At 39.0% G+C, this 25,640-nt stretch overlaps 1 protein-coding gene across 1 annotated transcript in view; it reads left to right on the plus strand.

Annotated features, from left to right (window-relative positions):
• Positions 1-25,640, plus strand: part of Cntnap4 (contactin associated protein family member 4) — a 287,263-nt gene that overhangs the window by 35,396 nt on the left and 226,227 nt on the right. The window contains exon 2 of the mRNA XM_036187241.1: positions 8,488-8,598. Within this exon, the coding sequence (XP_036043134.1) occupies positions 8,488-8,598 (111 nt within the window). The remainder of the gene's footprint in view (positions 1-8,487; positions 8,599-25,640) is intronic.

Below are 25,640 nucleotides of genomic sequence, written 5' to 3' on the forward strand. Positions count from 1 at the left end.
AAAGTTAACTGCCTTCCCATTAATCCATTAATTTGTGAAGATTAATTGGGAAAGCTCTTTAAAGTAAGGCTGTAACTTGGAGCGCATAAGCCACTGTTTGCCTCCACAGGAAAGCTTACCCCATCAACACCACAAGCTTTAGCAGCCATGAGTAGAGCTTGCCCATCTTTCTGTGGGAGAATGCATAGGGACTGAGATTGCTGCTTACACGAATTGTTTGGGAAGCATGTCTGTCTTTAGCTAGGCTTGTGCAAACATACTGATAAATATTTACTTGTTTTCAGTTGCAGCAATATGCTATTTTTTTTTTATTTAAGCCACTGACTGACAGTTAGAAGCTCATGTTTATCCCATTTAATATATCTAAAACCACTATCCTCAAGTGAACGTTAATTTTCATGTCAAAGTCAAATTAACAGTCAGAGAAGCTAAGGAATCTGTAGTCAACTCCCCTCACTAGTGCTTAGTTTTCTGAGATGTTATTTTAGTAATGACGAGAGGAGGAGATAAGCCCTTGTAGCGCCTGTTTTGCTAGCTGCAGAACAAGAAGGTAGATCTTGTTCAGTGCCGTTTACATCTTCGTTTTCCCCAAACCTTTTCCCTTTTCTTAGCATGTCACCTTCTGTTTATTTATGTTTATTTAGAATTGTGTGTATTCCTATGTATCTGTGTGTGGGTGTCTGCACACGAGTGCAGGTGCCCTCCAAAACCAGAGGCATTGGCTTCTCAGGAGCTGGAGTTACAGGTGACTGTGAGCCTCCTGACATCGGTGCTGGGAACTGAACTAGAGCCCTCTGCAAAAGCAGTGTCTGCTCTTAACCATGGCGTCATCTTTCCCTTCATTCATTTTTTTTCTTTTTACTCAAGTCCACTAGTCTTTTCATTTTTCTTTAAAACTTATACTCCCCATCCACCCACCATCACCATGTCACTGCAAAATAGCTGCCTCTGTGTAATCAGCCCACATGGAATTATAGGGAGAAAAGGGTGAGGATGATATCATAGCTGTTTCTTCAGTCCTAAAACAGACCCATGAAACACCAGCATAAAGCATACAGACATTTGTGAAAGCAACAAAACACTGCAATGGATAGGAATTAGTTTGCACATTTATTTTAGTAGTTATCAAACTAGCATGATCCTGGCTGTGGGCATAGAGAGTGGAGGATTGAAACCTGCCCCATGTGGTTCTATTCTGTAGCTCAGATGAAACCCTGACGGTGCCTACTCCAGATAAGACTACCAGGAACAGATTCAAAATAGTTATGTGTATATGTACATATTCATATAAAAATATACACATAAAATCTGGAATTGATCACCTTTCAAGCATACTAAACACACCTGGCTCTTACATGCATCCTCAAGGCAGACTTTAGAAGGATTTTCTTTAGTGTGCCTCATGAATGCATGGGTGACTACAGCTGAGAAGGTGAGGTGGGAGAGTTGAGAAGAGTTCACTGGGGTGGAAAGAAATGCAGACCACCCAAATGAGAACAAGCAGAGGCTGTTTATTCACTGTTTGCTGCAGCAGAGGAGTTAGCTGTTGGCACTGTCATGGGCTTGGCAGAGACTCAAAGGCAGGCAAAGAGAATGAGGCTGTATAGTATTAGACACACACAAGGTTCCAGTGTACCCCGATTAGAGGCCTTGGGCATAAGAAAGTTGTGATTAGGCTAAGTAGAAGCAGGACATCCCATGTGGTTGACTGGGAACACATATTTGACTTGTTTTGTGGCCGCTCTTAAAGTGGAAGCAGAGGAAAACATTAGGGGTCCTGTCTGTCACCTGCCAACACCTGGCTGTTGGCAGGCACTCCCTGGAGGAGCTAATGTTGACTTCTGGATCTGGTTGCTGAAGCTTCTGTGTCTCCGTGTGGGCTGGCCATTGCCCCTCCTATATCCAGTTAGTCATGGGGCAGACATCAGAGACATATCAGGTAAAGATACAGAGCATGTGTCAGGACAGGGCAGGGGACAGGGCTCTGTCTGATCTAGGGTTTATGGTGATGTAACAGCATTATTGTTGTGGATGAAATCTTGCCTTGCTCAGAGTACTTTTTGATAGTATACATCAATATAATTGTATACTTGGCCCTTTAAATTAGTTCATGGTTTCCAATTTCAAGCAGATGAGCTTTCAATAATATAGATTGGAATAAAATTTTTTTTTCAAAGATATGGAGTTCTTGAGGAAGAGGCCATTCCTTAATCCTAAAACTGACAATGGAGTGTTTGGTCCAGGTCTGTGAAATTAATTTCTTTGAAGGAATGAAGTGCCAATGTTTTCAAAACTCCATATAAAATGAGCAATCTCTGCCTCTAGGATAAGGGAACTTATAAGGTAATCATCTTCCTGGCCCCCTCCCATTCCCATCTCCAGTGCATATCCTTATGGACTTTATGATTCATTAGCAAGGATGCAAATGATTTTGGCAAGTTTTTGGAATAACAGAGAAGGTGGTTATTCAGCAGCAGTTGAACTGCATGTTCTTGCAAATCAGCCCTGACTTTCTATATTGTATATTTTAGATGACCAATTCTCTTTTAAACAGCACATTTGTCCCAGAACAGGAGCTGTGACACTGTAAACCCATTCATTTCTAATGTGTCCTTGGCTGCTTTATTTAACTAGTATGCCTTATTTTCCCTCAATTGTCCCAGCAGCTAATAGTTTATGATAGGGCATTTTTCAGGAAATTGCCCCAGTATCTAACAGGACAGTATAGGGTATTCATCAGGCCCAAACAAGGTAAGAGATGTAAGACACTGAGAACGTAAGCACCCATAATATACACTTATTATCTTGGTTCAGGTAATATTGCAAACAGTTTAAGAAAATTGAATTACTTTTATTAAAAACTGAACAGCTTTTACTTACTTATGAGAATTATGCATTAAAGCCTTTTGCAAAATAAAAGGAAATTACTTTCTATCGAGCTGTATTAAAATACTTTCAATACAGCTTGCACCTTTGTGAGAGACTATTGGATGTTTTCATACACACAGCTTACAAGAGATCTAATTTATCATTGTCTTTTTAATGACAAGGAAAAGTTTTTCTCCCATGGAAGAAAAAAAATGCTGACTTTTCTGAACTATTGATCTGAAAGCTGGAGTGTTTCTCTCTCTGCCTCTGTCCCCATACATGCACACGCACACACACACACACACACACTCACATACACATACACACACTTTCTCTGTGTGTATATAAAAATATCTCAACATAAGTTAGAAAACCTTCTTTCCCATTATGGATATTATAACATAAATCATTAACTATCTGCATGTAACTGTTGTGCAGATTTATTTTTTAAACAACTAGTTCTCAACCTTCCTAATGCTGCAACCCTTTAATACAGTTCCTCATGTTGTGATGACTCCAACTACAAAATTATTTTTGTTGCCACTTCATAATTGCAATTTGTTAATGTTATGAATCATAATGTAAATATCTGTGTTTTTTGATGCTCTTAGGTGACCCCTGTGAAAAGGTCATTTGACCCCTCCAGAAGGGTCATGACCCACACAGGTTGAGAACCACTGTTTTAAACAAACAAATAAAAAAAGACTAAAATCTACAGTTTTACTATTTCCAGCTGATATCATGGTAAAAACACAAATCCTTGTGTAACTATTTAAAATGCCAAATAATGTGTTATAATTTTGGAAAAGCAGAATAACAAGAGTTCCTTGTTCTAATATAAATATCTAATAATATCTGAACATGCTCTGCTACCATTTGGGTTCTGTAAGCTTTCCTGAAATGTTTGGCAACTCTATTATTACATTCCACTAGTCAATGCACCCATCATTTCCCCTTGTGTCTTACTACTTTTCACCTATTTACTTTTATTTTTACCAACAACATTACTGGTGTGAAGAGACCAGGGTGCTATTATGATCTAATATAGTATTTAATAACAAAAACATAATTTTGTGTTAAGCTAAAATAACCTGTCATTTCAGTGTTCTACACTTCCTGCCTTCAATGCATATATATCCAATGTATCCTGACTGATCTTTATTCAAATGCAAAAGAGCTGCAAATTAGAGTTTTATCCATGCTGAAATTGGAGAGGAAGCTGGAGATGCCCAGCTGAGACTGCTCCAGCTGAAGGCTGGGTTTTGAATGTGGGATGCTGTTTTCCAACCTCAGCACCATTGAAGTTTGGGAAGAAAACTGTACTGTAGAGTGATACCCTGTGTAGTATACAGTGTGCAACAGATCATCTCTATCCCTGATCTACAGGTTTCCAGGAGTAACCTGCCTCAAAGTGTCCCCCAGGGTGCAGTCTACTCTGGTTAAGAATCTTTGAGCTGAAACATTGTCCTTCAGTGTCATTAGTCCAGAACTCTCATTTTGCTATGGCAATCTGAAAAAAAAAAAAAAAAACCAGTTGTCTGGAATGAAACTCACAGGAGGCCTATATGTATACATTCCATTCATACAGGGAAATGTCCCATTTAGTCATCTCAGACACATCACTGCTGCCCAGGGCCTTCCTCCCTTGAGGTTAAAACTATTGAAGATAAAATATATAATAAACAAATAACATGGGAAACTCTGAACTTGAGAAAACAACTTCTCAAGACATGTTTTACTGATGCTGCCATGGGGCTCCACAACATCCAGACAGTGAAAACTGAAGAAATGGTCTTTATAATTATGGTGATCTTATGTACTTGATTTCCTGCTCCAACTTGATTTGTAAATATCACCATTCTACTAACAGTAAGATAAGAAAGTGAGCCAAGCTTTGTGCCTCAAAGACTTCACTGATAAGTTGTTAATATTAATATCTCAATGGGGAAGAATAAAGGCCAGTTATTATGTGTGAAACGATCTAAGTTCTTAGAAAAAGTATGCACTATGTTATAGTTAGTGGGAGAAGAATGACTAAAAGCCTCGATTGCTAGGAAAGCTCACAGTATCCTATAGAAGGATTTGTAGGCTTGTGGTAAAGAATAGTGCCACTCATGTGAAGGTCGACTGGAACTTGACCCAACATCATTCACACCTTCCATGATCCACCTCTCATGTTGCCTGTTCCTCTCCCCACAAATGGGAGAAATGCCCCCTCTCTTATTTCAATCCTGTTCTTTAAAAACTGAAGGTGGAGCAATATGGATTCTCAATTTACAGTTGACAAAAACAAATGGGCAATAAATATATACCTTCCAGAGTGACTGCAGCAGAGATGCATTCTACATTCACAGGATCGATTCTGATCTGCATAATTGATTTGAGAAGCAGTTAAACAGCCCCTTGAATCACACACCTGCATACTGATAATGACCCAAAAAGCAGGCAGTTTTAGTGCATGCACACAAACACACACACACACACACACACACACACACACACACACACACACACATACACACTGTCCCCACATATATATATATATGTATATAATGCACTTCTGTATGTACAAACATGTACACACTTTAGCTCCCACAGTGTACTAAAACATTCTGGTTGTTGCTTGTCTAATTGGGTACAATCACCCACCCCCTCCAACACTCCATGGGTTGTAAATCTTTAAATGTCTACACCCCTTAATACTTGAGTTAACAACTAGATTGGCTGGTATTAGCACTTAAGGCAATCAATAGACATGCAAGAGCCCATCTTCCTTAAGAGTCAGCTAGAGAATTTAAGGTACAAAAGAGAAAAAAGTAAGCTTTACATGAAAATGAGATAAGAAACTAAGTAGGGGGCTGGGAATGTGGCTCAGTTGGTAGAATGCTTGCCTTGCACTCTTGAGGCCATCGTTTTTATTGCTAATACTGAGTAAAACCCCAAAGAACAAACCAACAAACCCCAAAAGAACACAAGAAACACAAGGCTACATTGGGCAAATTCTTGTGAAAGTCGTTCAAGAGCAAGCTATGTTCAGGCAGAAAGAACTCTGCAACATTTCAGGTGAATACAGATAATTTTTGAATTAATTTAAATTAAATTACTGTCAAAGAAAACATTTGAAGCAATAACCCTGCATGCTTTTAAATTACCAAGATATGTAAAAATACTATGAACGTTTTTTCTGATTAAAGCAGAAGTGAGAATAACTTCTGAATTCGAAAAAAATAAAGCACTTTAAAGCTCATACAGAGCAAATTAAGCATGTATCACTATCAAAGCAAACATTATTCCTGTATTAGTTTTTGTACTTTGCTTTTTAATAGTAAAGCAATATAAGTGGGGCTGGAGAGCTAGATGGGTTTGTAACATTCTTGCCAAACAAGCTTGAGGATCTGAGTTTGATCCCTCGAACCTGCCTACAAAAGCTGGGTATGCGGGACAAGCACTTGTTGTCCCATCACCTGGGACCTAGAAACAGGTTGAACATTATGGCTAGCTGTCCAGCCAACCCAGCTTCATCAGTAACTCTCAGACCAGCAAGATGCCTGGGTTGACCTTTGGCCTCCACATTCATGCAAACACCCATACATATGTGCCCCCTCCCATGATTTTGCACACAGAGAACAGTCTATGTGATATATATTTAAGATAAATAAATGGAGACTTGTCTCTACTTTAATGGAGCCTAAGATCCACACAGGTATATACATAGATGCCAATGCTTATATATTTTTAAAGCATTGTAACAAAACAGAATTTTTGGAAGGTGCTGTTAACACCCAGACTTTGATCTTTGGTGACTTCATCCTGGTCACTTTCTTCTCATCTTGAGTCTACCCCAGAGGTACAAACAAATCCTAAAGTTTTGCGGTTTCCTTCCTTTCCTTAAAATTATTGGAATGACAAGTCATGTATGCTTCCAAACACATATTATTTAGCTTTGCATTTTAAAATTTCCCAAACTAACAGATATGCTATGCTGTTACAACTCAATTTGTTCCACTAAAATTATACTTCTATGAGCTAACATTTTGGTATTGCTGTAGTTCCTTTGCATGGCCAACTTTTACTTTACTGTGAACTGTGCCATCACTGTCTGTTCTTTGGCTGCTACATGTGGGTTGTGAGTGGTCCTTTGCTGTGATGAGTGATGTATGTGCCTCTGGGTGCAGAGATGATTGCATCTGCAGCTCAGGCAGTAGTGCCTAGCTTTGTTCGTTTAATGGGAAATGGAAACTACTAGCATTTGTATATCACCCTTGTGGTATTCAAGAGGCCTCCCAAGACTGTTGCTCCTCCTGGGTAAGCCATTCCTAGAAGCACTTGTTTCTTAATGGAACCAGTGGAGTCTGGGACATGCTGAAGTTCAAATTTATAAGCTCATGGCCAGTTGTTTCTGCAAGTAGATGCTCATGGTGCTTTCTCATAAGTAGTATGGATGGACTTCCCCAGACCCACTTTGTGGACCCCATACAGTTTGTCCATTCACTGCTTATAAAGAAGTATCTACTTGTAGTTCTGGTGTTTATTAAGTTTGAGTGTCAATCAATGTGCATGGTTTTTGTGCTGCAAGGTGTCTGGCCGGGCCTCAAACTACTTTTCTAGTATGTTTTCTAACTAAGTGGAAGGTGTTTTTATTTTTCTTCATTAAAATGTTTTCTGTATTCAGGCTACTGATTATATCTTGGCTTGTGCTTCTTTTATGTAATTCTTTCAGATACATATATTTTCATGTATTTCTTTCATATGTTCTACAAAATTCTAAATATTTCAACAAACTTTTATGTGCTTATAGAAGCACCTATGTCTCATTTGTTTCTTTTATGTGAACTTTATACATTTTGTGATTCTTTTTCTTCACTGTATAGTATATTTTAGAAACCATCAATTCTTTTTGTTCTGTGGTACTAGAGATTGAACCCAGGGCCTTCAACATGCTAGGCAAGCCCCCTAACACTTTGCCAGATGCCCAGCCTTTGCTCTGCTTTTGTAAATAATTTGAGATAGGGTCTTACTAATTTGATTACATTTCCTTGAGTATACTTCCTAGCCCAGCTGGGCTTTGACCTTGAGATCTTTATGTAGCATGCCCCCGAGTTCCTGGGATGACAGGTGTGTACCACCAAGCCACAAATTTCCTTCATTTTAATGTAGTTAAATTTATACATCTTTCTGCTCATCAAAAAATTCTTTTTAAAGAAAACCTTTTGATCTTAATATATTTTATTCTATAATTTCTATAGTGTCTTCCTTCTATGTTTCTACAATTTCTTATCTATCTGTTGTTTTTCCACTGTTACTGAGCTTGCCAGACTTTCAGCAGCATACTGAATGTATGATAGGCATATTTCTGTAGAATCCAGGTCTCTCTGTTTACTTATTTGAGGCAGGGTTTCATGCAGCCCAGGGTGGTTTTGAACTCACTGTATATCTGGGGATGACCTTAAACTCCTGATCATCTTGCACCTTCCTGCTGAGTGCTAGGATTACAGGTGCGTGCCACCATGCATGGCTTAGATCTTAGTTTTGATGTTGTGTTTATTTGTTGTGTCTATTGATTTGAAGAGAACTGTCAGCTCTGTGCTCACTGGAACGTGGCATTTTCTCTCCTGGCAGATGACTGTGATGAGCCCCTGGTGTCTGCCTTGCCTCCGGCATCCTTCAGCAGTTCTTCTGAGCTCTCCAGCAGTCACGGTCCTGGATTTGCAAGGTTGAATCGAAGAGATGGTAAGTCTGCTCTTCCCCAAACCCTTTGGCTCGTGATGAATATTGTCAATTTTCCATTTTTTAAATAAAATCATTGCAAGTGACATGCTGTGAAAAGAAGTATAAGTCTAAATAGGCCAATGTTAATAATGTAGAAGTTTATGACACTGGCTTCCATTCAGGGGAGGCAAAGAAATACATCCTACCTGAAAACTCCATACCATCATTTTAACACCCAAAGAATTTAGTTTTTTCAATCTGGTAAGATTTTTACGCATCTTGGAAAGTAAAAATTTTTGCAATGATTTGCAATCATTATGGATACAGGAATGATGGGAACTTAATTGGTTTCCTATTTCAAGTTAAAGAAGTCTGCAAGAAGTAATTTTAAAGCACACTGCATATTTAAAAATAGTAATTCCTCAGTTTGTTTAATTCTCAATGTGGTTGACATGGTTTTCTCTGCTGTTGAGGATCAAGAGCTTCGTAAAGCTTTTCTGCCCCTTGAGGAAAAGTTCTGGTTGTTTATTGTCGCTTAGGTTGGGCTCAGTGGCTTGCAAATGATTCAGGGAAAGAGAAGACAAATAAAGACAATTCTCTTGCAGGAGATATGAGAGCACACCATACCACACAACCATATGCTAACGACTGTCACTGGGGTTACATTCTTTAATATACTGGGGTGAAAGACATCAGCACAAAGATTGAAGGGACACACTGACAAACAGGAAGCCATTTCAACAGACAGCAAAGCAGACTCCCAACATCTCATGTTTCCAAGACCACACTTTGCTTGTGTTACCTTCTCTCCCACCAGACTGCAAAATCTATTCCTTGCTATCTTGCTATTATTACTCTGCTTGATGCTGTTGCTTAATGCTTGAGTTTCAGTATGGGGAATTTGGACATGCATAACAGTGTGTGTGTGTGTGTGTGTGTGTGTGTGTGTGTGTGTGTGTGTGTGTGTGTATTGTCATCTGGTACACACTATACATCACTCAGTTCCAATGACTATAGATATGTTTGCCTGATCCTTTGACACAATTTTAAACTTTTTGAAATGGTTAAAAATCTCAAACTATTTGAGGTATGCACTTTTGGTGTGTTTCTAAGAGTGAGCATATCAATGGAGGAGAACACTGAGATCTTTGTATCCAATGGGAGGCCCTTGGGTCTGATCATGCTTCTCTGTTCCTTATAAGTACATTGTAGTCAGAGATTCTTATTTGTGATTCTGGATCTCTAACTGTGTAAGCACCAGACTCTCTTTGCTACCTGGGAGGCATTCTAGATATTTCACCCAGTCCCTCCTAGCAGGGCTACCATTTCTACAACACTTTGATTTGAAGGCAAAGTCTCTACCTTGTGCCTTTACAAGGAAAGCCGAGTTTAACATTTATGCCCTTCCCTTAAGTCTTCAAAGCCTTCACAGAATGGGGTCCCCCCAAAAAGAAACAAAATTTAATCTATCTATGAAGCTTTGTTTCATTTTTGAGGTGCAATAAATTCCAGAATTATATTTTATTAATTGGATGCAATCATAGTTTTCATTAATTTATATACTCAACAGGAATCTCCATCGGTGGGACTCATTTTCATTCTTAATTTGTTTCTATGGCTCTTGCTGAAACACAATATCAAACTTCATGAATCTCATTTGCATGTTAATGAAACTAAGAAACAAAACAGGATCATTTTAATTATCTCTTGCTGGTTGTCAACCTACTTGATTACATTTTTATTTTTTTTATTTAGATTTGCTTTTTTCCCTATTAATTACATGAAGTGTTCATAAAGAAATGTCAGATTTTGAGTGATTTATTAAGGGCTATATATTACTTATTTTATTTAAATACTCCTTCTAGTATTTAGCTCAGGTCAGGAGAGGTGTTCAGTCAAGCTACCAGGTCATGTATAAATAGATAAAACCAACAGATAAAAATCCCAGTATTTGCCAGGTGGTGGTGGTGCATGCCTTTAATCCCAGCACTCGGGAGGCAGAGCCAGTTGGATCTCTGTGAGTTTGAGGCCAGCCTGGTCTACAGAGCAAGATCTAGGTCAGGTACCAAAACTACACTGAGAAACCCTGTCTCAAAAAACAAAACAAAACAAAACAAAACAAAAAAAACAGTATTTTTGATATACAGAGAGAAATATTTTCTGAGGAATCAGAAGACTTGGTGAAGAAAGGTCAGGCAGGGAATGAGAAACAACCCATATGGGGTCCAGCTGTGGGTGAGAAATACTATGGATTTTAGTGAGTAAATGAGTAGGAGTCTGACAGGAGAGCCAGGGCTAAACCATCTCCTCCAAAAGGATGCCTTGCAGTCCGAATGTTGATACCTGGGAGTGTGATTTACTTCATCCGGTCATAGGGTTTTATGAGATGCAATGAAGCTAAAATGAGATTTTTACCAGGTTGCAATAGGCTCTAAAACTCCTGGCTGGAATGCTCATAAGGAAAACGGGATTTGGAGATGCACAGAGCCTGTGAGCACAAGCAGTGACAGAAGCTAAAAGCAGACTAATGCAGCTCTGAACCAAACCTTGTCAAGGAGTGCAGATGCTAGAAAGTGGCAAGGAAGGGTTGGTACCTAGATCCTATGGAAAGTTCATAGCACAGAGTGCAAAAGTTAACATAAAGTGACACAAAAACACAATTAATCACTGCTGATACTGGAATTATAATACAGTCAAATCTCTCCCTATTTGGTGCAATATTTCCTCTTAACTTACTGTTTTGCTTTCAGCCCTTTCCCTCAACAATGGTAAGAGAATTCCTAAGCTGGGTGGGTTTTAAATTGTATTCTGTTTTGAGAATTGGCATGAAATCTCCTATCATTTTTACTCTGTCCTATGAAGAATATGAAGCATCCTTTGATCACTGTATCCACACTGTATGTGCTACCTGCTCATTAGTAACTTAGTAGTTATGTTGGTTATCAAGTAGCCTGTATGTAGTAGCCTAGTGCCACATCTTAATGCCTACATCATTCATTTCATTTCACCTCAATGCCAGTATTATTTACATCATTTTATTGAGATATGTAGGCACAGTATCCCCCCACAGCAAACAAGAAGAGGATGGTGTCCTATCATGAGATAGTTTGAGTGACAGAGAGAGAGAGAGATCATACTCACATGACTGATACATTGCTATCATTGTTTTCTTTTGTTACAAGTTATTGTTGTTACTCTTCTCCTGTGCCAAATTTATGAACTAAATGTATCACATACATGTATACATAAGAAAAAAGCCACATTGTACACAAAGACTTGTTTTATCAGTGATTTCAGGCATCCATTGGGTCTTTGGAGCAAGAGCATTGGTAACTGCTATATAACAATTACCAATTAGTGGAGTACAGTGACATTTTAATTTTAATAGAATAGTTAGAGTTAAGCATGCTCTGACTTTATGGTTATCAATCTAGTGTCCTAACAGATTCTGGTGTATCATTTGACACTCCATGAATGTCCTTAGTCACATTTTTGTAGGAATGTTCTATTGTTTCTTCTGCTGAGATAGAATGCAAATGCAAGTCTTTATTTTCATTTCCTTAAAAATCTTAAAATGGGTTCACTGGAAACCAGTAGATTTGTAAATATATCTAAAATAACAGCAATGAAGAAAATGATTGTATGCATCAAAAATAAAGTATTTAAATTTGGGATGTAGACACATGCATTGTGTTGAAGTACATCCAGTTGCTTCATGAACTTGCTCTAATCTAGACTGCCAAGTCAGAATATTTCCTATTGCTAAAAGAGGAATATTTGTTTGTGGTTCTCCATTGTCAATTTTCTTTCCATGACCAAGTCCTTCTGCTCTAAATAAGCAGCATTTCCCATCCCTGTAGGATTTGTTGTTAAAATCAAACAGCTGTCTGTAGAGAAATTATTTATGTGGTGGACTGGCAGAGGTAACTCCCATTCTCTGTGTATTCTAGGATGGATTAGTCTAACACCCACTGCAGAATTGTCTGGCCATTCTTTCTATGCTACATCACTGTACTTATTCGAATAAAACTTACTATGTTTAAGTAAATGCCCTTAAGTTCAGTTTTCAAGGTATTCATGACACACATCATTGCTTAAGAAGAGAGGTCCCCTAAGATATTTTCAAATAATCAGTGCTTCTTGTTGTTAAAGGTGTGGCATACAATCCTTTATAATCGTTAATTCTAAAATGATAATATTAATATATTTAGTAGCTGATGCCTTAGATGACAGCTGATAAATTAGAAATGAATTATGCACAGTGGAATAATTTGAAGCCTAAGGGAAGGGGAGCCTCAGCACAGATGGTGTGAGTATGAAATGTACCTGAGGTCATGTGGCCATGAACTTCAGTGGCTGAGTTTGATGCAAAATGAAAGATATTGTAGTATTGTATTATGTACCAACTTCTTTCCCATCACTCCAGAATCTAACATGCCAAGAAAGGCTTTGGCATATGGAGCTGTAAGGATTTCACATCTTCAGGCTGATCCAGGCTCTGCCACATGACATCTTAGTGGCTATGCCTAATTTTTCTGCCCTGTGCTCTAATTACCTCTAGTATGGACCTTTCCACCTCCCCCTCCTGTTCTTTCTTTCCACTCCCTTCTCTTTCCCTCCTTCCCTCCTTCATGTTCATCTTCCTTCCTTCCCCTTCCCTCTGCTTCCCCTCCTCTCCCCTCCCATTCCCTTTCCTTGACATCATACTTACAGCTCACAATACTGAAATCCAAGCAACTAGATCTCTGAATATTTGGACCACAACTTCCCTTACAGTCACAGGACACAGAGCTGAGTATATGAACTTCAGATCTTCACCTTGTGTCTCTCTTTCTAACTTTTTTTCTGAGGATAATACAATTTTAGGTGAAGAGCATCTGTTATTAGACAATCCGAGATTGATTTACTCTTCTTGGGTTTGAATCACTGCTACCTCTTATTCACTTAAGAATGGGGAAGATATATTTAGCCTCTGTTCTTTAATTTCCTATCAGAGGAATGGGGTTAACAGTGTCACAGTATTAGTGAGATTGGCCTTGTTGAAAATGATGGTAGTACAGATATATGGCCAAATGGATTTCAGAAACATAGACTGGAGTAATGTTAACCAGTTTCAAAGTGGAGTCAATCAATAAACCCCATTTTAACAAACTTACCAAGACCAAATATATGCAATAATATATACAAGGTAATCTCAGGAAATACAGATGTCCACATAAGTCTTCTCCCTTCTAGGAGGGACCAACTTGTTCCTGATTAGTTATAAAGCAGTGTCAGAGAATCATAGATACATTTTCTTTGGTTTTTAAAATGAGACTGAAGGGAAGTTAGAACATTCCTTCCTGTATATCTTTGGTCAGAGTCTACCAGCTTGGGTGATGTGATGACTTAATTCAAAATAATTTTGCTTTTCTTTTTTCTTTTTTTAAAAGAAGCAATTGAAATTGGCTTATGAATTAAAAACAAAAACCTTACTAAGAGATTCACACTTTGATAAAGGTTTAGAGAATGAATTCTGAGATCAATTTTATGGTCTGTGGTATGTCACTTATGCTTATAGATTATATTTTATACATTGGCCTTGAGAAGGTGAAATAGGATGAATGAAGATTTACATCTTTTATATCTTGGTATGCCCATATCCCTTATTCACTAAAGCAAAGGAAAAGTGGTTTTATATATATATGATATATTTACTTCTATTCTTGTATTGGTTCATTTGAATGAACACCAGAGATGACCATCTTGTGACCATTTGATGTCCTATGGGATTCACACACTGCTGTTTCTTCCTGGTCTCCTTCTGTAAGGACGTGTTCACCCCATTCTCACCTCACCCAACTTTGGTGCCTCTTTTTTTCTTTTCTTCTCTTGTCCTTTTCTGCCCAGAAGCACACATTCTCTAGCTCTTAATCAACCCCATAATTCCATCTGAGCAGATGTGTCAAGTTGCCAATCCTAAGTAATTTATGCCGAGACAAAGCTCTAGCTTGGGAATCCAGAACACTACACTATGGCAGTAAATCCTGGGTGGCCTTGGAAATAACATCAGCTCTCTCTTTCCCTCTTTCCTATAAAAGTATGATACTGGGTTTGAGGGTCTCTATATTCTAAAACAATGTGCACTGTGTGTGCTTGGGGTATGGGTGTGCATTTGTTCATGTATGTGGGCACATGTGTGTTCACCTGGTGTGGTCAGAGGTCAAATGTTGGATGTTTTCCTCAATTGCTCTCCAGTTTATTTTTCTGAAAGGATGTCTCTCACTGGGATCCAGAGCTAACAGAGATTTGGCTAGAATGGTTGGCCAGTAAACCCAGACATCCTCTCGTCTCTGCCTTTCAGCTCCAGGATTATAGATAGGTGCTATTGCACCTGGATTTTTACTTAGTTACTGAGGATCCTGACTGAGGTCTGCATGCTTGTGAGTGAGCACTTTAGGAACAGAGTGTTTTCCCAGCCCCAAGTATACTTTTTTATCTGTAATTTATAGGCAATGCATTTATTTAACAATAGAAATAGCTTTCATTTAACAATAGAAATCTTTGAATCAGAGGGAGAAATAGCAAATTAAGAAGATGAGAGGGGAATTCCATAAAGCAGTTTGTCCTTCTCAGTCCCTTCAAACTGGGAGACACAGGATGCTCCTGGCTTAGGAGATGCTTTCCACTTCCATAAGACAAAGACATTCAAGGTGTAAGTATGATCACACTCAAACTGATACAGTGGCTCAAGTTCATTCAATTAAAATATTTTCATGAAGCTGCTGATAGTCACTGGTGTATGATTTGCATTCTTTTAGTGCATGTCTGAAATTTCATTTTTGTTTTTCTTTTTAATTGTGTGTGTGTGTGTGTGTGGGGGGGGTTAGTGCACATGATGCAGGTATCCACAGAGACCAGAAGAAGGCATCAGATCCCCTGGACCTGGAATTACCACCAGCTGTGAACTACCTAATGTGGGTGCTGGCAGCTGAACCCTGGTCCTCGGTACAAGCAGCAAGCGCCCTGAAGCATTGACATATCTTTCCAGCCCATTTGTCACCTTTGTCAGTAGTGAGGAGGGACATTTCATGTGGGGAGACCTTGGGTTAGGTTCTCTCAGGGGCACAGCTGGAGCCAACACCTGAGGTACAAAGGATGAACGTGTCAGGGTGTAGCTGTGAGAAGATGATGGAAAGCTCATGGGCAAAGCAGGGGATGGGTGGGTAAGAGACCCTTCAATTTCCAGAGAAGACACAGGCAGATTGAGTCTATCTGGCAGGGGATAGATAAGACATAACTATCCTTTGATAGATTTTAATTAAGCCTTTGTTCTGCCCCAAAGTCAAAGGTGTCAATTTTAACAGGTATCTAGTTTTTTGGGAAATACTAATTTAGAAAAGTTAGGGTTCATTTAGGCTGCTATAACAAAATAGCAGATTAGGCATATCAAACAACTGACATTCATTTCCCATAATTCCAAGGTTTGAAAGTACAAGAATCAAAGAGGGAGTAGATTTGTTATTTCATGAGAGCCTTGTTCCTAACTTTCTATTGGTCGCCTTCTCTGGATGCAAGCATGTGGGAAGAACACCATCTCTCCATCTTCTGCTAGTTATGAGGGTATTAAGCACATCATGAGTGTCCCACCCTCCAACTCTCATCTAAATCTAATTACCTCCTAAAACCTCATCTCCAATTGCTATACTATTGATGGCCAGGGCTTCAATACATGGATTATACAGGGACACAAATACTTAAATCATATTTCTTAGCTGTATTAATACAAATGCATGAACCAAACAGAAAACGTAAACAACTTGATCTGTCTTTGAAAATCCCAGCAAACCTTTCTTTCTGGGAAGTAGTCCTGGAGAGAAAGGAAATGCTGTCTAGTGGCCCAGCTATTTTTCATACCAAATAATAAAGTATTAAATACATGAAGGACTAGTAGAAATATATAAAATAAATAGAAATGCAGATTGTAGTTGAGTTTATTGTTAAGGTGAACCTCTGCCTAGTTATTTAATATACAAGCTAGAAGAACTGGTGAAATTACGGAGGATTGACATAGCAAAATTAATAAATTTAGTAAAATAGGCCAATGTGATTTATACTTATATAGTATTTCCAACAACTGGAGAACACATATTCTTATCATGTATACCTAGGCTATTCATCTAAATTTATGTGGTGTCATAAAGAATAGTGTTTCAATAAATCTCAAAGGTGGAAATCATGGGGAATAAGTGTCCTGGCTACAGTGGAATAACCTGGAAATCATTAATTAAAAAATACTTAAAATCCAGAAAGGTGTGGAATTTAATTATCGCACTCCTCATACAGTGATCTCAATGGAGTTTGGCAATCGTTTTTGCTCAATGATGACAACTCACAATAAGTCCAACTTGTGAGGTGCCACTTATACCAAAGCTGATAGTCTTAATTGCAAGTGTTACAGAAGAAGGTTAAATACGAAGAACCCATCCAAGTAGCCATGTAAAGAAATTATAAGAAGAATATCTAACAGATTAAATAAAAAATAATAAAAGAAGGTGGGTTGAGGAACAGCTCAGTGGCAAAGGATACTTGCTGCTTTTCTAGAGAACCCAAGTTTGGTTCCCAGCACCCACACTAGGCAGCTCATGACCTCTAACTCCAGTTCCAGGGGATTCAATGTCCTCTTCTGGCTTCATACATTCACACACCAACAAAAAGTAAATAAGACTGAGAAATTTGAAAAACATAGCTTTATAAAATCATATGCAAGAAATAGCAGTAAAAGAAACCCTCTATCTTTGGAAGACAATAGATCCATAATTAAAATGTTCCAACAAAGAGAACTCCAGGTTAGCAAGTGTTCAAATGGGAATTCTTCCAAACACATTTAAGACAGATCTGACATTCTCTCTCAGAGAAAGGAAAAAAGTCAAAATCCTCCTAACTCATTCTATGAGGCCAGTATAACCTTGGTACCCAGCCCTGTCAAGGACAAACAAGAAAGGAAAATTAAAAGCCACTCTTGCTCATGAATATAAATGCAAAATACTCTAAACAAAATATTAGCATACATGTGTGAAGAGACTCAGCCTGAGCCTCAGAATAAGAATGTCCTCTGAAAGCTGGAGACATATGTGCTCTGAAAGCTTGGTGGGTTGCTAAGCTAAAGACACGGTGTAAGGAAGCAGGGGCTCTGGCCTTGTCATGGACAACCTGAGCATCCTTCCACTGAGGAAGGGGGAGCACAAAGTGGTGGGAAAAGTCTCATTCATTCCCACTAACGACAGTTACAATTTATTAGATACTTCATGGTATCTCCATGCCCTCAGCTGCATTGCTTCTTCCAGCCAATACTGCAGTGGTTAAGTCTAGCTTCTCAGAGATGTAAGAGGGACTTGCCCTAGGCTGGACCACTCAGCTGAAGTTTCTTGCCCATGGCTTCCCTGTGGTGGGGATTCCTCTATTCCCAGAAATCTACAGGCATGACAAATGGTATTGGTCCTCTAGGGAGTGTGTTGGCTGTCCACAGGGAGGCTACCCTTAACCAGGAGAGGATGAAATGGATGGAGTAGTGTCGTTCTTTTGTCCTCTTGATGCAAAGTTAAGGGATGCATCCCTTGAGGGTATTCAGAACTGTGTGTGGGATTGAATGTCAGGAACCTATAGTTTTGTTCCAATTGGGAGCTCAGCTTTGTTTGGGTTTTCCTACTTTATGCCCTCCTATCTTTTGAATTTGCTCAATTAGTTAAAATTGTGCCTTCAAGTCATACCTTTAAAAAAGAATTCGCACAACATAGGAGCTACAGAGATGGCTGAGCAGTTAAGAATGCACACTATTCTGACAGAGGGTTTGAGATCAGTTCCCACTGCCCAGATTGGGTGACTCATAGCTGCCTGTAATTCTAGTGCCAGGTATACCAAATTCTCTTCTGGCTTCCATGGGCACAATACAGACACATGCAAACCCACACACTGACAGATATGAGTACCTATTAATAAAACAAAATAAAAATAAATAGGACAGTATATTTACTCCTGTTCAGAAGAGTTCCAAGTAACTTAACAGTAGACTTTCCCACATCAAAGGAGTGGAGAATAAGTCATGAGCCCTTAAGTGTAAGATGTATTTAAGCAACTTACGTCTAATAGTGGGTTAGAATAAGAATTTTGCAGCAGAGAAAACTGACACTCTTACTCATGCAGCTGACCAACTTTAACACTGTCCATGATAAGCCACATTGAGAAAATGTAATCTTGATTTGGTGTGATGAGAATAGAACCTTTTACCACTCTGGTTTGTCTCTTGAAAAATTTCCCTGAAAATTGTTAGGCAGACCTGAAATGATGATCATTTTATCTGGACAGTTATCCTCAACACTATCAAGGAGAACCCCAAAAAATGAAGCCTGAAAACTGTCATAACCATATGAACTCAAGGAAACAGGGTGACAAACATATAACATGATGACACTAGTGGGACCTTGAAATAGAAAAAGACATTAGGTAAAACTAAAGGGAGTTAAATAAAATACCAATTTAGTTGATAATGATAATGTGTCAATATCGAGTCATTACTTGTGACACACATATCATATTCATGTTGACGTTAATGAAAAAGAAATCTGGGTAGAGGTTATATTGGGAACTCCTTGATGATCCTTCAGCTTTTCTGCAATTCTGAAGCCATATTAAGATAAACAATCATTTAAAATGTGTGTCAATACTTTGGCTTTATCAACATGGAATGTGGAGTGGACCTGAGCTAATAAATTCCAGGAACACGTGTGTAAGGTGAAAACAGATTTAAGGCTGGGACAAAGGAATCAAGAATGCAGTAAAAAAATGGATGGATTCAGTATCATTTTTCAGTTAGTATGATTGGTATGTGGACATCCAGAATGTCAGGAAGCTTATGAAATTCATGCCAGAGGCTCATTAAAAATGCCCCTTTATTTCTGTTTCTCCCAATTAACAAGGTGCCTGAAAATTAGCATTTCCTATTTGTACAGAATAATAGTTTCTGCTGTGTTGAGAATTGAACCTAGGGTGTTGTGTGGTGGGCGTATGCTCTACCACCGAGCTACAGTCATGTCTTGAGTCATCACCATATTTGCATAGGTGCATGCCATGCACTTTGACCATGTTCACTCCTACTCTCCATCTTGTCTCTCTTCTCGCTGGTAGCAGGTTCCTAAATGAGTGGTTCTCAACCTGTGGGTCGCGACCCCATCAGGAGTTGATGGACTCTTTCACAGTGGCTGCATATCATATAATCTGTATATCAGATATTTACCTTGTAATAATAGCAGCAAAATTACAGTTATGAAGTAGCAATGAAAATAATTTTGTGGTTGTGGGTCACCACAACGTGAGGGACATTAAGACAATAAAGGGTCACAGCATTAGGAAGATTGAGAACAACTGTCTTAAATAATCCTACAGCCTGTTTTTATTTCTTGTTTCCTTTTAGCATCTGGATTCTGTGTATGAATAATATACAGGGTATTTATCTTTCTAAATCTGCTCTGTTGCAGTCAATATGATATTCTCAAGTTCTATTTTCTTGCAAATGACATCATTTATTCTTCTTTCACAACTTAATATTACTCCAGTCTGCGGAAATGCATTTTCTTTGACCCTTTATTGCTGATGGGGATGGAGGCTGGGTCTATGGAGCTGGATTTTGTGATCAGTGCTACAAAGCACAGGGGTGTATGGCTATCTCTGTTATGTGCTGCCTTAGACTCCTTGGGTACACACCCAGGAGATGTATGGCTGGATCATGTGCTACTTTTTTTCCAAACAGTTCCATGACCTTAAGGTAATTTGATTTCTAATTCAGGTCATTGTTGGTAGAACTGTAACTGGTCCTTTAATTTGAGACTTTCTTCAGTATAAATAGAATTGAAATCCCATTGGAGACATGTCTGCCTGCCTAAGACTTTCAGCCCAATCGTCATTGCTTGCATGGGTGTTTATGAATGTGTTTTCAAAACCTAGCTATGATTCTGCAATGACTAGAGATTCTATATGCTGCTTTCAAGATAAAAGGAATAGAAATGAGCAAACCTTCAAAGTTAAAGACCAAGAAAATGTATTAGCATTTGCTCTCCAACTGACCCATCTCTGCTTCATTTGCATGCTATTTCTTATATTTATTAGAGTGGACCTTCTGCTATGTTTTGCATGGCATTAATGCTGATTAGGACAATTACATAAGGAGCACATTGGTACAGAAAACCATCAATGAAATAAAAATAGAAGAAACAGATATTTAAAGCAAATCATAAATATAACCAATGACTCAATTTTAGTATAAGTTAAAATAAAACATACATGAGATGAACTATGTGGGTGGTTGAACTTTGTGGTTTTATGCAGTGCTTAAGAAAAGCGATGGATGAATCTGTAAAAATTGCATACTGTTAGACAAGTAATTAGTTCACTATAAATTAACTGTAAAACTATCAAAAATTGGAATAAAATTCATGTAACATAAGATTAATCATGGCAAAATGTTAATTTTATATTTATGTTATACCGATCCTAGGGCACTTAAGAACATTCACAATATTGTATAATCACGGTTTGTATGGAATAGTAGGTTTCATTATGAAACTCCTTTTTCATTCTGCTTTGTTGAGAACTAACCTAGGATGTTGTGTGGTGGGCGCATGCTCTACCACCAAGCTAGAGTCATGTCTGTCATCACCATATTTGCATAGATGCATGCCATGCACTTGGACCTTGTTCACCCCTACTCTCCATCTTGTCTCCCTTCTTGCTAGTAGCGGGTTCCTAAATGAGTGGTTCTCAACCTGTGGGTCGCGACCCCATTAGGGGTTGATCTTTTTTTTATCATTATTAGGTTCCCAAAAGAAACATTTTTTAGTAGATTTTTAAAACGTCAGTGCCCATGCCGTGTGTGTGTGTGTGTGTGTGTGTGTGTGTGTGCGCGTGTGTGTGTTTAGGCACATGTTATGGAACACAGGTAGAGGGTGGGGGCCAGAGAACAACTTGTTATGAGACAGGATTTCTTGTTTGTTGTAACGCTGCAATTACACACACTACTGCGTACAGCCATATGTGGGCTCTAGGGATTTGAACTCAGGTCCACACGCTTGCGCAGCAAGTAGTTTATACACTAAGCCATCTTTGAAGACCCTAAAATATTTGTAATTGAGATTTTGTGTTTTAATCCTCCTCCTCTTCTTCTTCTTGATTTTTTTGTGTTTAAATTTTCTCCTTGTGGTTATCTTTGAAATTAAATCTAATCTTTAAAATTTACAATGACCTATTTTGAGTTAATATTCCTCTGCTTCTCTTCCCAAAATGTCTGCCTTTCCTTTTATTATTGTTCTCATGAGTTACATATTTACCATGTATCCTCACATCTCACATGTATTTAGAATTAATTTTATGCTTTTTTAATTAAATATTTAAATTATATTCATTTACTTATAGCAACCTGTTCCCACACCCTGCCATGTACACATGCTGCTGCATGAATGATGAGGTCAAATGATGACCTTTGGGAGTTGGTGCCTCTCCTTCCATCATGTAGTACCTGGGGATCAAACTCAGGTTGTCAACTTAACAGCAAGCACCTTTAGCTGCTGGACCAGCTCACTGTCCTGTGTTTCTCCTTTAAATCATGAAGAAAAATGGAATTATTATTATCATCATCATTATTTTAGAATTTTAAAACTTTCTTTCTTATTTAAATTTTTTTCCATTTTATATACCAACTACAGTTTCCTCTCCTTCCCCTCCTTCTGTTCCCCCTATGTACCCCCATCCACTCCTCAGAGAGGGTAAGGCTTCCTATAGGGAGTCAACAAAGTCTGGCATATCAAGTTGAGGCAGGACCAAGCCCCTCCCCACTGCATGAAGGCTGAGCAAGGTGTCCCTCCTTAGGCAATGGGCTCCCAAACCCAGTTCATGCACTAGGGATAAATCCTGGTCCCACTCCCATGGGCTCCACCAACTGTCCAAGCCACACAACTGTCACCCACATTCAGAGGGTCTAGTTTAGTCCATGCATATTTCTCAGCTGTCAATCCAGAGTTCTTGAGTTCCCATTAGCTCAGGTCAGCTGTTGCTGTAGATTTCCCCATCATGATCTTGACGTCCTCTTGCTCATATAATCCCTCCTCCCTCTCTTCAACTGGACTCCTGGAGCTCAGCCCAGTGCTTAGCTGTGGGTCACTGCATCTGCTTCCATCAGTTACTGGGTGAAGGCTTTATGATGACAATTAGGGTAGTCATTAATCTGATTACAGTAGAAGGCCAATTCAAGCACCTTCACTATTGCTTGAAGTTTTAGCTGGGGTCATCCTTGTGGATTGCAGGGAATTTTCCTAGTACCAGGATTCTCCCTAACCAGATAATGGCTTCCTCTATCAAAATATCTTTCTTTGCTTTCCCTCTCTGTCCCTCCCTCAATTTGACCATCCCATTCCCTCATGTTCTCATCTCCTATCCCATCTGCACCCCTCCCCCATCCTGCATTCCCAGTTTATCCAGGAGATCTCATCTGTTTCCCCTTCCCAAGGAGATCCATGCATGTCCCTCTTAGAATCTTCCTTATTACCTAGCTTCTTTGGGGTTGTGGTTTGTAACCTGATTATCCTTTGCTTTTTGTCTAATATCCACTTCTGAGTGAGTACATACCATGCCTGGGTCTGGGTTACCTCACTCAGGATAGTTTTTCTAGTTTCATTTATTTGCCTGCAAATTTCATGGTCATTGTTTATTACTGCTGAGTAATACTCTATTGTGTAAATGTACCACATTTTCCTTATCCATTCTTCAGTTGAGGGGCATCTAGGTTGTTTCCAGGTTCTGACTATGATGAATAAAACTTCAATGAACATAGCTGAGCAAGTATCCTTGTGGTATGATTGAGTATCCTTTGAGTATGTGCCTGAGATTGGTACAGCTGGGTCTTGAGGTAGATGATTCTCAGTTTTCTGAGAAACAACCATATTGATTTCCAAAGTGGCTGTACAAATTTGCACTCCCATCAGCAGTGGAGGAGAGTTCCCCTCACTCCACCTCCTCCCCAGCATAGGCTGTCATCAGTATTTTTGATCTTAGCCATTCTGACAGGTGTAAGATGTTATCTCAGAGTCCTTTTGATTTCTGGGTTCATCTCCAAGGAGCCATGGTAGGAAAAATGGGATTAAAATCCCCAAATGCAATAATGCATTCATGAGTGCTTAACTATGTATTTACCTTATTAGTGTTCCCTGTTCCTCCTTTAGCTTTGCTTTGCTGTCTATTGCTCTTTCATTCCACACATGGAAACTGTTCTTGTTGGTTAGGTCTATTCACAAAATCTCCATTGTTTTAAAATGTGGGACTGTCATGATTTACCCTTCATTTAAAATGACAATTTGACCAAATGTAGATATCTTGGCTGACTTTCTTTTTTCCTTGCAGCATTTCAAATTTGTCATCCTATTATCTTTTAGAAACTATCTGTGAGTCTTATTGAGGGTCCCTGGTATATGACAAATCTCTTGTCTCTGCTGTTAATAGGCTTCTCTGCCCAACTTTGAATAACTTGATTGTAAGATGTCTCCGTGTGGAACCTTCTGTGTTTATCCTGCCTATTGTTTATTGAATCTATCATTTATCAAGTATGAAAAAGGTTTTGGTCATTTCTTCTTTAATGCTTTATTTCTTTCCTCTACCCTCTTCTATCTACCTGTGCTCTCATACATGCTTAAGCTTGATGGTGTTGCAGAGATCTCTTAGGCTTCCTTCTTTTTTTTTCTTTCTATTACTCAGGTTTAGTAACACTATTTGACCTATCTTCACAGTTATGTCTGTCTGTTCAAATCTACCTCTGAACCCTTAACTGAATTCAATTCTGTTTCACCCTGTGGTCCCTTTTTATGCTTTAAATTTTTATTTTATTTGTTAAAGTGTGTGTGTGTGTGTGTGTGTGTGTGTGTGTGTGTGTGTGTGTACGGGCATGGATGAAGGTGATTGCCCACAGTGGCCTGAGGTGTAGGTTCCCCTTGGAGAGCTGGAGTTACAGGAAGCTGAGAGCTGTTGTGTGTGGATGTCAGGAACTGGACTTTGGTCCTCTACAAGAGCAGTAAATGTTCTGAACAAAGAGCAGTCTCTCCAGCTTTCCCCTTTCATACTTGGTCTGTTTGTTTTTATTTTCTGTGTGTTGAGATAGTGTTTGCTGGCTTCCTTCCACATTTCCTTCTTTAGTTCCTTTAAGTCTTTAACTGTAAATACAACTAATTTTAAGTTGTAGTCAGGTAGGCCTCATATTGACTTCCTCAGCGAGAGTTTCTATTCGTTTTCCCTCTTGGTCTAGTGTGTGTTACTTTTGTGTATCTGTAGCAGAAATATCTGGAAGAACAACTTGAAGGGAAAAGATACATTTTGGCTCATGTTTTCAAACCATGGTCACTTGGCCTCATGTACAAGGACAGAACTAATGGTGGTTGGAATGGGGTGGGAGGGATTCTTCACCAGCAAGCAGAGGATGGGGAAGGGCCTCGGGACATTGAAGGAACACACCTAGAGACACGGTTCCTCCAGCTAGGCTCACCCTTCCAGTACAGCATCACCAGCTGTAAAAACAGCATTCAACACAGGGGCCTGTGGGAGTCACACCATGTTCACACTACAACTGCTATCTCTCTTATTTCCTTGTGCACCTTGTGTTTTAGGGTTGGGGGTTGAAACAGCATGTTAGTATTATATTAACTCTAGAAATCAGATGAGTCTTACGCTCACAGAGTTTGCCATTTGCTTTACTGTTTATCTGGATTTGTCTCCTCCCTCTCTTCTCTTGTCTCACATTGTCTCTGTCTTGGCTGTCTCTGCCTCCTGTTCTCTTTGCCCTGCCCCTCCCCCTCCACGTATCACAGGGCTTACCTGTGAATTCCCACTGTCTCTAAAATCATCATCCTCCTGCTTCCTCCTCCTGAGTTCTGGGATCACATCATTACACCTGGCTCCCCAGTTTCCTGTATTCTTTGGGGGAGAAAGTCTTTGAGGTCCATATTCTTTTAGTTTGCCACTGACTAGTGTTTTGAAAGATTTCCTCAAGCACT

Source organism: Onychomys torridus, chromosome 5, assembly GCF_903995425.1.
Source record: "Onychomys torridus chromosome 5, mOncTor1.1, whole genome shotgun sequence".
NCBI lineage: Eukaryota > Metazoa > Chordata > Mammalia > Rodentia > Cricetidae > Onychomys > Onychomys torridus.